The sequence below is a fragment of the Salvia hispanica genome, chromosome 2 (assembly GCF_023119035.1).
Source record: "Salvia hispanica cultivar TCC Black 2014 chromosome 2, UniMelb_Shisp_WGS_1.0, whole genome shotgun sequence".
Lineage (NCBI taxonomy): Eukaryota > Viridiplantae > Streptophyta > Magnoliopsida > Lamiales > Lamiaceae > Salvia > Salvia hispanica.
Window position 1 is genome coordinate 6751723 of NC_062966.1, and position 13990 is coordinate 6765712.

The following is a 13990-nucleotide window of genomic DNA, read 5'->3' on the forward strand; positions in this document are numbered from 1 at the left end:
CAGTGGACTTCACTCCGGATATAGGTGAGATGTACATCACCTACGAGGTTTTGTTCGCGGTAGGGCTTTTGAATCCGACGCGAGCGGCCAAACCTTCTTTCTACAGTTGGCACGAGATCAATTTCATGTTCCACTCCCACAATTGACCAAGGTTGATACGTGGGACAACAAGGCCAATTGGAGGCTCGACACCGCCGCCCACCGGAGTGCAATTGAAACTAACCCCATCGAGGGAGAGTTTAGGAGGCGGAACATGCCGCTGCGCGTCCCCAACTTCGAACCGGATGTTGATTCCACCTACGCCGCCATTGATGAATATGTGGAGGGTGGACAGCATTCATATGCTCAAGAAAGTGGGGTACCGCCGCCGCCGCCGCCTTGACATGAAGAGGAAGATGAGGACGAAGTAGAAGGCCACCACCGCCGCAACAGGAGGAACCGCCGCCGAGGCCGACCGGATCCACAAGAGGAGTTCCAAGCCGGTACTTCCGCCCAACTGAGGGGTATTTTCGGAAATCAGTTTATTAATCTGCATAAAATACGTGAATCTCTTTCCTTCTCTCAATTCTTCGATCTTCATACAATCTTCACGCAATCTCCATCAAGTTTTACGCAATCTTCTTCAATTTCTCGCAATTTACGTTAGCTATATAATCTGCATCAACATCTTCTTCAATCTGCATCGATCTCCACGATCTACCTCAATCGCGATCTGCCTCAATCTGCAATTCCTTCAATTCACGTTCTACCTCCATCGCGTTTTGCTTTCTCAATTTTGCTTCCTCAATTCACGACCATTTTGCAATTGCATCAATTCACGATCTGCATCACCGGACAATCGCGATCTGCATCAAATTTTCGATCGATCTACCTTAGTTTTGGATGACATTTAGTTTCGACGGTGATCGGGCGAGCGTTTGTGCCCAAAATCATGAGAATCCTCGACAAATAGAGGATTAGGGTCACAATCATTCTTGATTGCACAGTATTTTTTTTTTTTTTTGTTTTTTGGTTGCCACCTTCTTGTACAAAGTTTACGCATCAGTCTTCAATTCTGTTAGCTCTCCGAATACACGTGCAATGGGGCGTGTACGATATGGTGCAAGTGTCGTATGACTTGAAGATGGGGATGAAGGTGTATTGGGAGGTGGTGACACGGAGGATGGTGGATAACATGGTGTTGCACTTGATGTTCAACATGGGAAAAGTGATGAATAAGGAGATGTAGAAGGAGTTAATTGATGAGTTTATGGGGCCACATGGGAATGGGCTGGAGAGGATACTGGATGAGCTGATGTCGGTGGCGGAGAAGATGAAGAAACTGCAGAGCAGCGTGGAAATCATTTTTATTTAGATTTCGATTTTACTTCATTCAACTATGCTATAACTTCATTCAGTTAGATCATTAGTTCATTCAACTAGGTTAATACTTTATTATTTAATTTTCTATATGACTTCATTTGATTAGGTCATTACTTCATATTTATGTTCTATTACTTCATTTAAATAGTTCCATCACTTCGTTCAACCAGATTTTTACTTTAAGGGATTCTTGAGCATATGAGGAAGAGTGATTAATACTTCATTCATATGTGCATTTACTTCATTCAACAAGTATACCACTTCATCACAATAGGATTTTACTTCATTGAACTTCAATTGGGTTATCACTCTAGTCCATTACCTCATTAAATGAGGTTATAACTTCAAGTAATGTTGATGATAATAAAAAGATTGAATTTTCTGCCATTGCAAGTGAAGAGAGGAAGGAGCGGAGATCCTTGAGGGCAACGTAGGCTTTGGGGTGATTGGATTTTAGTTCTGTACTTCAGTCTTGTAGTTTATTACTTCATTTACACTTTGAATTTGAATTTGTTTAAACCTTTTGAAAGCTTAAAGAGAATAAACTGTGTGAAGTGTTTTTATAGACTGGATTTTCAGCATAAATGATGAATAATGATATTGAATTGAATGATACACCTAAATTATGATAATTTACTACTTATTCTGGATTCTTTCAATAATCATCCAATTCCTTGTCTCTGTCACCTCACTTGTCACATTTTGGACAAACTATATTATATGCATACTAAGAGATATTATAACTTTTTGGTTTTTTAGTCGATGAATCACAACACAATTTAGCTGGTATGACGCCTCCTCCATCTAATGCTAACAGACTAGGAGGGTTGAGTCATTATGAAGTGATAGAAGACAATTAATTTATTACTTCTATGAAAAAACCAGCAACTTTTTTACTATGATTTTTTTAAACAAAAGGAATAAAGAAACTACGAAATAGTACTATATTATGATCTGAATTGCATCATATCAACCCATTTAGGTACATATGTTCCTATGCATCAGCACCAGGTGAAGCCGTTCAAATCCAACTGCTTGCAGCTTGAGCCCGCGTCGTCTGTGTTAAGATCCAGTTTGCTCGAAAACAAGGGCAACTGCATCTGGTTCGATGTCATCGTCTTATTCGTCTTCTCAACTTTCATCATATCATCTGCTTCATGAACTCCGATCCCAATCGACAGATTGTCAAACATTCCGCCATCTTTGACGTCGCCGCCGCGCCATCTCTGCTTCATGCAGGCTGAATCACTCATGTTGTTGTTGTTTTCCTTGCGTGCCTGTCTGAAGCCAACATGATTATTGTACGATTCCTGGTCTCTGAGAGTGGACGACGAGGTCAAGCAGCTGTCGATGGAGCAATCTGCTGGGTGCAGGCACAGATCTGATAGCTGTGGGAATGCAGCATTCAAACATTGCGTGGAGACCTTTGACGCCAGATCGGATAGCTGAACCTTAGCTGCCTCGAGCCCGATTGTTCCCATGTTCTGACCCCCGAGGGTCTCCTGCGCTTTCTCTAGCACAGACTGCAGATATTTTCCCTGAGCCTCGATCCTCAGCTGCAAATGCCGCTGCACCTATGTTATGCAGTGTTGCTTTGTGAGTTGATGAACTGAGAGTAAAATTAGAGACACGAAAAAGTAGTGTTTTATTTTTAATGGAACAGAGCGAGTGTGTTTACCTCGAGCTGTTCGTGTAGCCTTCTTTGCACTTGAATCTGCATTTCTATGGCTTCGCCTAAGTGCATGTTTCTGTTGAAATAAAAATGGTTAGATAATTATGCTTATGTACGGAGCAGTTGATAACGTTATATATTTCTCTTACTTATTTGTCTGGTTTACTGTGTTTGGGATTTGTGCTCCGCTTTCCGGCGGCATGGCTTCAATCAGAGGTTGTTTAAGTAAGTGTGTGACATTTCAACAAAACATAGCTTCCACAAATTATAAGATGTCTTACAATTTTTGTATGCTTGTCCATGAATGTTTTTACTCAGCCTGTATTTCTGCAGCAAAAAAATTGGCAATTGAGGTTTTATTTTTATAGTACTACATGTTATGACTAATTTTGATTAGGAAATGTTTACCTGAAGGTGACTCTTCAAGTGGTATAAAGTGAGGCCTTGAATTCCCATTAGTTTCAATACTGATTTTGGAGTGGCTTCTGCATCATACCAAGTACTATATGTAATGAATCATTTGATAATTGTGATGATGGTTGAGAATTGGGATGTGCTTACTCTCTGCTCCGCCGAGCTGATTGACTGCTTCGATGAAGCGTTCATGCAGGTCCGGAGTCCACTTCAACCTCGGCTTAGCATCCGTGGAGAGTACAAGCCCTGAATCCTCGTACTCCGACATTCTTGTTGAAGCTTGAAAGCTCTTCCCTTGCTGATGATGATACATTCCTGCTTACAATTCGACGAATTAATTTAGGCCGAATGTTGCTTAATTACTGCATAATCTGTAGTCCTTTCTCTGCTAGGTGTGTACTATCTCTTGTTGTATCATACTATATGCTACAATGTCTTAATATAAACATATGAAGAGAAGCATAGAATCTTGAACAGGGCCAGAGAGAGAAGATTCAATTCCAATTCTCCGACAGCTGCTCTTCACAATATGGCTTTGTTGAAAATTTTAACACCCTACAAATAGGTGCAGGAATAGATCCCACACTCATACATTTTTCTGTGATTATGCGAACCATATTCCTGGAATTTATTGGTGGAATAATATTTATTCCCTCCTCCCCCTCTTTGATGCGGAATGTGGATTGGAGGAATTCAGTCACCATCTATGATCCTTCCTCCGTTCCAAGGTAGTTAAAAGCATTTCTTTTAGGTACGAGATTTAAGAAATTGATGTATTGAAGGTTAAAGTGAACAGAGTTAAGTATGAGAGATGATAAAGTTTTTATCAAAAAAAGAAAATGACTCAACTACCTTGGAATAACCCAAAAATGTATACGACTCAACACCCTTAGGACGGAGGGAGTATTTATTATGTTCCCAACCAAACAAGTTCAATTTTGACTGAAGCATCAATGTTAATCTTGATAATAATGGAAAACCAAACCTCTGTAAATAAAGTGATGAATCATCTCATTTACTTGAATTGTGGAGGGGTGGGATCAACGGTATCTATTCTCTTAAAACAAAATTGATGCTTACATAGCCCAATTTTATTGGGACCCCTCAAAAAAGAAACACCCAGAGAGAAGTGTGATCATTATTAGTAAATGACATGCAAAGAGGTAAATCACATCTTTTTACGTGACTAATTAGGTCCATCCCATGGGTGCATCTATACCATGACGATGTTGATTTAGAGTTATAGTATTAATCAATCTAACTCAATGCAATAATTAAGAAACTAGTAGATGGTGACAATGCCCAATATTAGTAATGTCAAATATTGCTAAAAACCATAAATCTGGCTAATTGCTAAAAACCATAAATCTGGCTAAATAATTATGTACCATCTGATCATGCAAAAGGAAATGATATTCTGAGCATTAGGAAAGATCATTTGATTCTGATATGTTTGCATATTTTATTCAGTTTGGAGGAATCTATCAAAGACCTTTTACTTAAAAGCATAAATTCCTCAATAGTTTTGCTGGCATGTGGATAGAAATCACATTATCATGGCACCAATAAATTTGAAATTTATCATGTTTAGCTCGAGAATCTAATCTACTCGTGCTCATTGAATTAAATACAAAAAAAACAACCTACTTCATCTCATGATAGTACAATATTTTTCCTACATTAGCACAAAGAATTGTTGGAATTAATATAAAAGTATATGTTGGAATTGATAATTGAAAGAAACATTTGCAATGTAAAAAGAATGAGTAGTAGAATGAAAGTTCAATGATTATGGAGAAGGTAGATGTAGCAAGGTGATTGGTTGAGGGCGACATAAGTGAGTGTTAGAAATGACCATAGAATTAAATTCGGCCGGAGAAGAAGAACAAAGTGAGGAATAATTTAAATTAAAGGAATCTTAACTCAAATATTAAAAGGTGATGGACCATATGCTTTGCTTCCCATCGCCACAAAAAATGGATTCTCATCTACTTTAATTAATTTCTCTTTCCATTCTTTATTCTCATGGACTTCAACACAGTTTAAGATGCTCTAATCAGTCATGAAGTATATCATTTGTCCTCATCAGTACTACTACTCCTACTCTCTTACATTTTGGCTGAGAGAGAGAGTTGCCCTTTGATCATTATAAGTAATATATTGTCAAAAAAAAAATTTGTTTATTTTTTGGGATGGGAATCAGTTAGTAAAATTTCACACGCATGAATAAAAAGAATTTGGTCATATTTATGTGTTTGTATGGAGTAGATAGGGTTTCATATTGGGTTGGTTCGATTTTTTTTTTTTCTAAAATTAACTCGGCACCACATAAATTGATGTCTAAGCTCCTTGCCGCTAGGACAAAGGCTCTGGACATATTGGCTTGGTTCGATTGTATTTTTATTTACTGCTAAGATAACATACTTTTCTTTTTAGTTTGTCTCAACCAAGATTTATTATCTTTCCCTCTCCAATTAATACACCTAATCATTTTTTTATTTCTCCAATTAAATATCCATCTCTCTTTCTCTCTCTCTCTATTTAATACATACACCTAATTTTTCTCCTTCCAATTAACCATATTAATCAACAACTCATAAAATCTCGTGCCGACTAAGAAATGTGTCATCTTAGCTAGGACGGAGGGAGTAGTACATAAAATGTGACATTGATTTTAAGAAATACTCCATCTGTCTCACTTTAGGAGTCCCATTTGAGTTCGACATGGATTTTAAGAAATGTAAATGAATGTTTTGAAAAAAAAGATAGTGGAATGTAGGTCATACTTTTATATAGTATATTAGTTTTATAGTAAAATGTCGGTGGAAAAAAGTGCCCATTACCATTTATAGAATATTCTAATCGGGACTCCTAAAGTGGGACGGAGGGAGTATAAAATATGATAGTGGAAAAAGTTAGTGGAATATATGATCTATTTTTATTTGGTAAAAATGTAAAGTGACTCTTACTATGGACAAACAAAATGATCAAAAAAGACTCTTATTGTGGGACAAAAGAAATATTCAGCACTCTGTCCGTCTATCAAAAATATTTTTGTTGGTGGATAACACAGGTTTTAATGTAAAATTGGTAAAATATGAAAGAGATTGAGGTAAATGTGTATAAATTATGAGACAAAAAGGTAAAATATGAATAAAGTATTAGAGACAACAATAAAAATGAATAATAAATTGTAAGTAACTCTCCATTTTAGGCGTGAGACTAATTTTGCTGGATATGTGGAAATAGAAGAATGAGACTCATTTTCTATACTAATTAAAAATGAGTACAGATATGTGTAGTGTTTTGATAAAGATGTTTGTGATTTGATCCATAGAATATATCCAAGACTTATGCCTCAAGTGTTGATCATCAAAATAACTCAAAAAACACACAAAAATAAGGTTGATCTAGCCACAAACACTAGATCCAAGCTTGAATTGGATAGAAGATTAGAAATCGAAGAATGTGTAAATGATGAATAACTAGGATTAAAACCATAGGACTTAAACCAAAAAGATGGAGACAATCCTAGGCAACTTTCGTTAATCCTAATAACAATTTGGCTTCACTACTCAATGATTACACTATCATTGATGCATGCATCTACTTGATTCAACCAAAGAAAAAAAAAAGCAACCTACAAAGTAGGAATTGGATAAACCCTTTCAATGGGGGAAAACTCACAAAGGAGACAATCTTAATTCAACAAAGTCTAATTTTTAAAGTCTTACAAATGAGTATATATAGGTGGGGTTGAAAACCCAAGAAAAAGCCTTTAAAATGGATAAATTCGGCAATGCAGTGCAAAACGCCTGCTCGAGCGTTTCTCTCGCCCCATTTCGCCCGGCCGGGTAAACTCTCTTCCCAAATCGGCCAAAACTGTTCAAAACGCCCGCCCGGGCGTGTGTTCTCCCTCAATTCGCCGCATATTCTTTTAGGAGTCACTCGCATTTCAATGCGCAGCTTTCGTAAAACAGCCATAACTCTCGCCACCGGACTCCGATTAAGGCGTGCAATATTTTCAAGCGAAGCTCTTTCCAATACGAAGACAATGGTGGCCTTTATGCAGAGTTTAGACGTCATCCCAATAGACAAATTTATGTTTGAATCCAACCCCAGTTGCAACATAGCTAGGGCTGACAATTTTTTTTTCTACTCGCCAAAACAATTTTTTTTTTGGTTTTTTCTACTTATATATTTTTTGAAATTTTTGAAAATTGTCTTTAAGCCCTTACTATGTGAATGTTGTAGGAGACTAAATTACTAAAAACTGAAAGATTAGTGGAGCTTAACTTAACCTGAAAATAAAAAAAGTTGCAGAAATAAACGAAAATAATGACGGACGCTAAACAGGGAAGAAGAAGACTAATTCATTAAACATGACTAATATAATACTCCCTCCATCTTCAAAGAGTACGAACTATTTCCTTTTTCGTCCGTCCATAAAGAGTATGAGCTTTCTATTTTTGAAAAATTCAAACAATTACTACACATCATTTTATTTACAACTTATACAATTACCAATAACACTTATACCATTATGATAATGTGGACCCCGCTCTTCACTAACATTATTCCCACTACTCTCTCTCTCTCTCTCTTACTTTCCCCTTATTTATTAAAACTCATGTCGAACCCAAAGTTCATATTCTTCGGGGATGGAGGGAGTATTATTTTATACTAATATGACAGTTATTTTCCTAAAAAGGACGTGACACTTTAAAATGAGGGGGTAATTACACTATTCATACAAAATGTTTCACCAATGTTTCAAATTAATACAAAAGATTTTAAGTTAGCATACATCATACAAAACGTTTGATTAGTGTTTCAAATTAGTACATTCCCTTATAAATCACTAACACTGTTATCTTATCTTATTTTTTATCCTATTCACTCCAAAATTATGCCATCTAAAAACATGATTAGAATAGATAAATATCTTGATGAGGAGTTTGCAGAATGAAATTTGGAGTGGAAGAAGGCCATTTCGGTGCTGCAAGTCATCCGAAAACTAGCTATTATATGGTCGCAGCAACACATTCATTTTTCTTCTCTCTTTTTTTGGGAGAAAGAGTTTGAATCTTTGTGCATTTGTGTGTAAAAAGAAGGCTAAAATTAATTAAGAATAGGATAAAGGAGATAAAAAATATGTGGTCAGTGAGATGAATCATTCATTGAAATATATATGGCATATATAACTTATCAAATATAAGGTGGAATTGTTTGTGCGTGAAGTTAGGGATGAAAAATTGGTTAAAAATTGTATAGATTAGCTGCAAATATTAGCTGAAATTATATGCATATCTACTGCATGATATAAGATGCTTATATGGCAATATATATGAATAAGATGAAATAATATCATATGAATAAGATGAAAAATAAGAACTAATTTTGGAGAGAATAGGAGAAAAAATTAAGATAAATAATGGTGTTAGTGATTTTTAACTCAATGTACTAATTTTTAACACTAATAAAACTTTTTGTATGATATATGCTAATTTAAAATGTTTTGTATTAATTTGAAATAATGATAAATTATTTTGCAAGTCATTCTCGAGGCTCGGCCCCCATGGGTGTATCATCATCTCCTTCTTGGGAATGATTTGTCCTCAAATCCGAGCCTTCTCTTTTCCTCTCATTTCGGGATGCCATCGAGCTTTATAATATCCTTGGCATGCCTTCTCTCTCATTGGACCCCAATCGATCCATGGCTAACGTCGTAGTAGTGACTCTCATTCCCCAAATCCGAGCATTCTCTTTCTAAAGAACTTTAGGAGTATTAACTTGTCAACAATGACTCTTGATTAGGACCGGAAGTTACTACCAACTACTGCGGCCCAAATAAAACGGATTCTACGGCCCAAAAGTTTGTTTGATTGGGCGTTGGCTTAGTTTGTGATGGACTTCTTTTTGAATGGTGTCAAGGTATTGGGAAAGATAAGATGATGTTATGGATAATATTTATTGTACTCGCTATATAAACCATGTTTAAAATAAATGGCTAATCATGTTATGATGATTTGGTTACATACGTCTAGGCTAATTTTATACCGAGAATGAGTATTTAGTGTGTATAGTCACCAGTTTAATTATTAAAAATCGATGATAATTGGATATCAGTGTACATTATTGGTGAACCTCAAAATTATTTAAGCTCGATTCTAATTATTTAAAAACAAATTAATGTCAGAGACATGAGCCGCTAAGTTAGGCCTATTATTATGCTCAACTACATTTGTATACAATCACCATCATTATTAACTTTAGACCTTTAGGTACCACTCCTTTGTAGCTTATCAAAAAATATCTACAACTCACACATCTCTTATTTTTCTATAAGCCTCACGCCACATTTTACCTTAGTCATCTCATCACCAACCTACATCTATTTTATACCCCAAGGCATATTTCAACTGTGTCAATATGGTCAACCGCCATAAATTTTTAAAAAATTGTAATCGGAGGTCTCTCTCTTAGAACATCCGCAAGCTCTTAGCCATCTCCATCTCGTTTCGGCAAAAAAATTGTAATAAGAGGTCTCTCTCTTAGAGCATCCGCAATCCGGTCTCTTAGAGCATCTCCAACAGTACTGCAAAACTTAAAATGCAGTAGGAAAATACCTCCAATAGTACTGCAAAACCAATCCTATTATAGGTTTTTGATGAAAAAATACCTATCTTTAGGTTTACACTAAAACTATACCAAAAAACTTTTTAGATTTTGATTTATTGCATTTAAGTCCAAATCATTTTATATTTATGAAATGAACAAGGGAAGGTAGAGAAATGAAAATGCAAGAAGAAAAGGAATGGAAAAAAACTTACAGTAATTCAGTAAAACACGCGGACGGCAGGTTGGAGAAGAAGATAACAAATAAAAACCTAAATAATTCTATTAATGTTATTTAATTATTGATTAGTGGGCTGGCCCATTTCTTTATACACGTTTTTTTTTATAAAATTAATTCAAAAGCAAAGACTAAAAATCTAAAATATGATTAAGAATAAAAAAATATAAAGACACAACCTAATCAAAATTAAAATATGCATAAAAAGAAACGTGACCTAAATAAAATAAGATTAAGAAGATACAATAAACTTAAAAGTTATGTTAATAAGCTAAATACGAAAAAAAAATAGAAAGATTAATAATTTAAATTACACGTTTTTTAATTATATTATATTTATTTAATAGTATAATTTAATTTAATCAAAGTTATTGACAAATTTCTATGGGGTTAGTGTGCAATTTAGATAAAATATATAGATATGATGGTAAAAGTATAAAAAGTAAGTGAGTGGAGAATATTCTTTTTGGTTTAAGTTTAGTGTAAATGGTTGGAGTAAAATCAATATTTAGTGTGATATTTACACTAAAATAGGTTTGAGTTTAGTGTAATGGTTGGAGATGGTCTTAGCCATCTCGTCTCGGCGAATTGGAGGTCTCTCTCTTAGAGCATCCGCAACCCAACTCTTAGAGCATCCACATAGCTGGTTCGATGCGGTCTCAGTCTCGTCTTGGCGAGACGAGACAACATCGAGCAAGCGATGCGGGTGCTCCGTCTCGTCCCGTGTCCCTCCGCCGAGAGGAGGCTGGCGAGCTCCCGTGCGTCTGTGACGCCCACTCGCCGGCCTGCGAGTGGGCGTTGTTTATATCCGTTGAATTTTTTTTTTTATTCTGAAAAAATTGAAAAAGAAATCCCCCAAAAATACTAGCCATTTATAGCCGTTTTTTTCAATATTTTAATTTTTGTTTCTATTTATTTTAAGCCCTCAATCACTTCTATAAATAACAAATCATTCCCACAAATTATCCACCATAAAAAAACTCTCTTTTATCACTCAAACACTTTACATTCATCATCTCAAAACATTATTCTTCTCCCAAATTTAATCCATTCATGGATCCATTTGAGCAAATGGATCGAATGATGGAAGAATCGCTAGAAGCAAATCGACGTAGGGAGGAAGAGGAAGCCGCGGCGCGTCAAAAGCGACCCAGTCCCAGTCTCACGACGCTCCAGAAATGTAATGCAGTAATGTGTACCTGCACATTGGGGACAACACTGGGAGATTGTGTTTGATGAACTTCTACAAAGGCATCCGGGCAGCCTTCACCGACGAATTTCTCCGGAAGCCAAGCACCGTAGATTGTCAGTTTCTGCTCGAACTTAATGAAACAGTGCACTGATTCCCCGGGATGCTTGGCAGCATGGATTGCATGCATTGGCCTCCTCTTCCTTCTTAGCCTTCTCATCAACAGTCTCCTCTTCCTTCTTAGCCTTCTCATCACCAACCGCTCACCTTCTTTACCTACTCTACCCTCCTCATCACCCATAAGCTTCTCCAGATCCTGCCTTTCTGTCTCCTTCACACCCTCTGTTTCTTCCACCTTATCTTTCCCTTCCTCAGCACCCTCTCCACCGTCTATACCCTCTCTCTTCTCTCCCTCATCCCCTGACCCAGTGGCCTCTTCATCCAGTATTTGTTCTTGCTCAACTCGTTCACCCCCCTCCTCCTCTCTCTCGGATTCCTTGGTATCCATTTTATCGTCATCCTCCTCGGCGGACTCTTCTTCATTTACAGAAGGCTCGGCAAGGGGCTCAGTTTCTGTTTGAGGAATAGTGTTTGGGGGGTTCGTTTCTTGGGTTAGGGTTTCGGGTAAGATTTGGGGGTTTTCTTGGTGTGTGGGTAAGGCTTGTGCAGTGGGTGTTTCGATAAAGGTTTGGGGCCTTGGTGGGATTGTAAGTGGGGTCAGGGGAGGAAACTCTTGTTCTTGCTTCCGAAACGCCTCCGAGATGTTAGCGAAGAATTTGCTCGCCTTCGGTACATTCTCATACTTCTCCATGAATTCTCTCACTACCTCTTCGGGATCCAGAACTTCCTCGTTAGTTGCCGTGGCGGAAGCTAGTGTAGTTGTTGGGTTTTCCGGTGTGATTTCTGGCTGTGGTTGAACTACCGCCGGTGTGGGTACTGGATTTTCTTCGAGTAGTGGTGCCGGCGGTTTCTCGGCAGTAGGGTTCGAACTCGTCGCCTCTGCCGACGTCTTTTTCGCCTTTTCCTTCGGTGGATTTTTTCCACGGGTTGAGCGCGCCATCGGATTTCTCTGCATCTTCGTTTACAGCGGTAGATTAGCGGTGGTGGTGGTTTTTAGAACTACAGAGAGAGAAAAAGAAATTGTGAATTGGGAGTTGTGAGGAAATTATTTTAGGAGATGGAAGTTAATTAGTTTTTTAGGGAAGTTATTTTAGGAAAAGGAAAATAAAAGAAAAAAATAAAAGAAATAAAAGTAAAAGAAAAGAAAATAAAATGCCATGATTGGCTGCAGGCGAACGGTCGCGTCTCTGACGCAAGCAACCGTACGCCTCGCCAGCTTTCTGAAATTCAAATTTTAAACTTCCCCCTGATTTTTCTCCACTTCCCTCGGACCGATTAAGTTAAGCACTTAGTGAAAAAAAAGAAATTTGCTGAGCATCTGGGTCAAAGAGATAAGCTTTCCAAATTTGTGCATTTTCTCAGACGCTCAGAATTTAAAAATCTCTTTGGGTTTTAGAAGTACATATTTTTGTATTTTCATAAAAAAAAAAACTTATTCAAGTTATTTACATCTAAATGTTTAAATATTCTTGGGAACTAGTTGGTCCAGTCAGTTTATCGGAAAAATTTTACCCTATCTACCTGACCCAGTAATTCCCGAAGAATATTTAAACATGGCTTACTAGGCAATAGTGGAAAGTGTGTGGAGTGGAATTTCTTCCACTTCACACAACTCCGAACTATCCCTAAACACCTTCACTCTATGACCATTAACAAGGAAAGGAACAAAGTTAGCATTGACTCCCTGAATTTCCACTACTCCATGTGCTCGAATGCCAACGATTGTGTATGGGCCTATCCACTTGGACTTCAGTTTTCCAGGCATGAGCTTGAGCTTTGACTGAAAAAGGAGTACTTTCTGCCCGACCTGCAGCTCCTTGACCCGAAGGTTTTTATCATGCCAGAGTTTGGTCCTCTCCTTATACCACATGGCTGAATTATATGAATCCAGCCTCAATTCCTCTAGCTCCTGCAGTTGCAGCTTCCTCTCTTCCTCACAGGCATGAACCTTCATATTCATTTGCTTGACTACCCAATACGCTTTGTGTTCTATCTCCACGGGCAGGTGGCACATTTTTCCAAATACCAATCTGTAGGGTGACATTCACCAAGACGCTTACTCCAATCTTTCCTAGAGGTATTGAAAAGAGCGAAACTCTGGTCGGTAAACACACTGTGCGGTCTAGGAACTCGTTGGTCCAGCAAATCCTCTAGATCACGCGGTCTAGGAACTCGTTGGTCGTCGGAAAATCCTGGTCGTCGGACACACAGAGCACTCTTTCAAAAACCCTCAACCACTTTACTAAACCTAGTATAGGGAAGTAGGGATCGATCCCACAGAGATGGATGCGTAATAATCATGTTCAAGGATTTGGACTTGTCTTTGGGGTTGGCTGCTGCCACGCATTTTTCTTGGGTTGAGGAAAATAAACTTAAC

General features: G+C 37.5%; 3 protein-coding genes across 4 annotated transcripts; all 3 read right to left on the reverse strand.

Moving 5' to 3' along the window:
- Positions 1 to 2283: 2283 nt before the first annotated feature.
- On the reverse strand, positions 2284 to 3961 carry LOC125204587 (myb-related protein 2-like). Of its 2 annotated transcripts, none has more exons than XM_048103278.1 (6): positions 3596 to 3961; positions 3443 to 3519; positions 3316 to 3361; positions 3184 to 3238; positions 3041 to 3110; positions 2284 to 2930 (listed from the first exon to the last, which is right to left on the reverse strand). In XM_048103278.1, exons 1-6 carry the CDS (start codon positions 3759 to 3761, stop codon positions 2364 to 2366), a joined length of 981 nt encoding a protein of 326 aa, XP_047959235.1. In that variant the 5' UTR covers positions 3762 to 3961; the 3' UTR covers positions 2284 to 2363. The 2 variants fall into 2 exon arrangements, with proteins under 2 accessions (XP_047959235.1, XP_047959234.1); XM_048103277.1 differs by having other exon boundaries at positions 2284 to 2936.
- A 7482-nt stretch (positions 3962 to 11443) lies between these two features.
- Positions 11444 to 12568, reverse strand: LOC125206197 (cyclic nucleotide-gated cation channel beta-1-like). Its single transcript, XM_048105486.1, has one exon. It carries the CDS (start codon positions 12566 to 12568, stop codon positions 11444 to 11446), a length of 1125 nt encoding a protein of 374 aa, XP_047961443.1.
- A 606-nt stretch (positions 12569 to 13174) lies between these two features.
- Positions 13175 to 13627, reverse strand: LOC125206198. Its single transcript, XM_048105487.1, has one exon. It carries the CDS (start codon positions 13625 to 13627, stop codon positions 13175 to 13177), a length of 453 nt encoding a protein of 150 aa, XP_047961444.1.
- Positions 13628 to 13990: the final 363 nt, after the last annotated feature.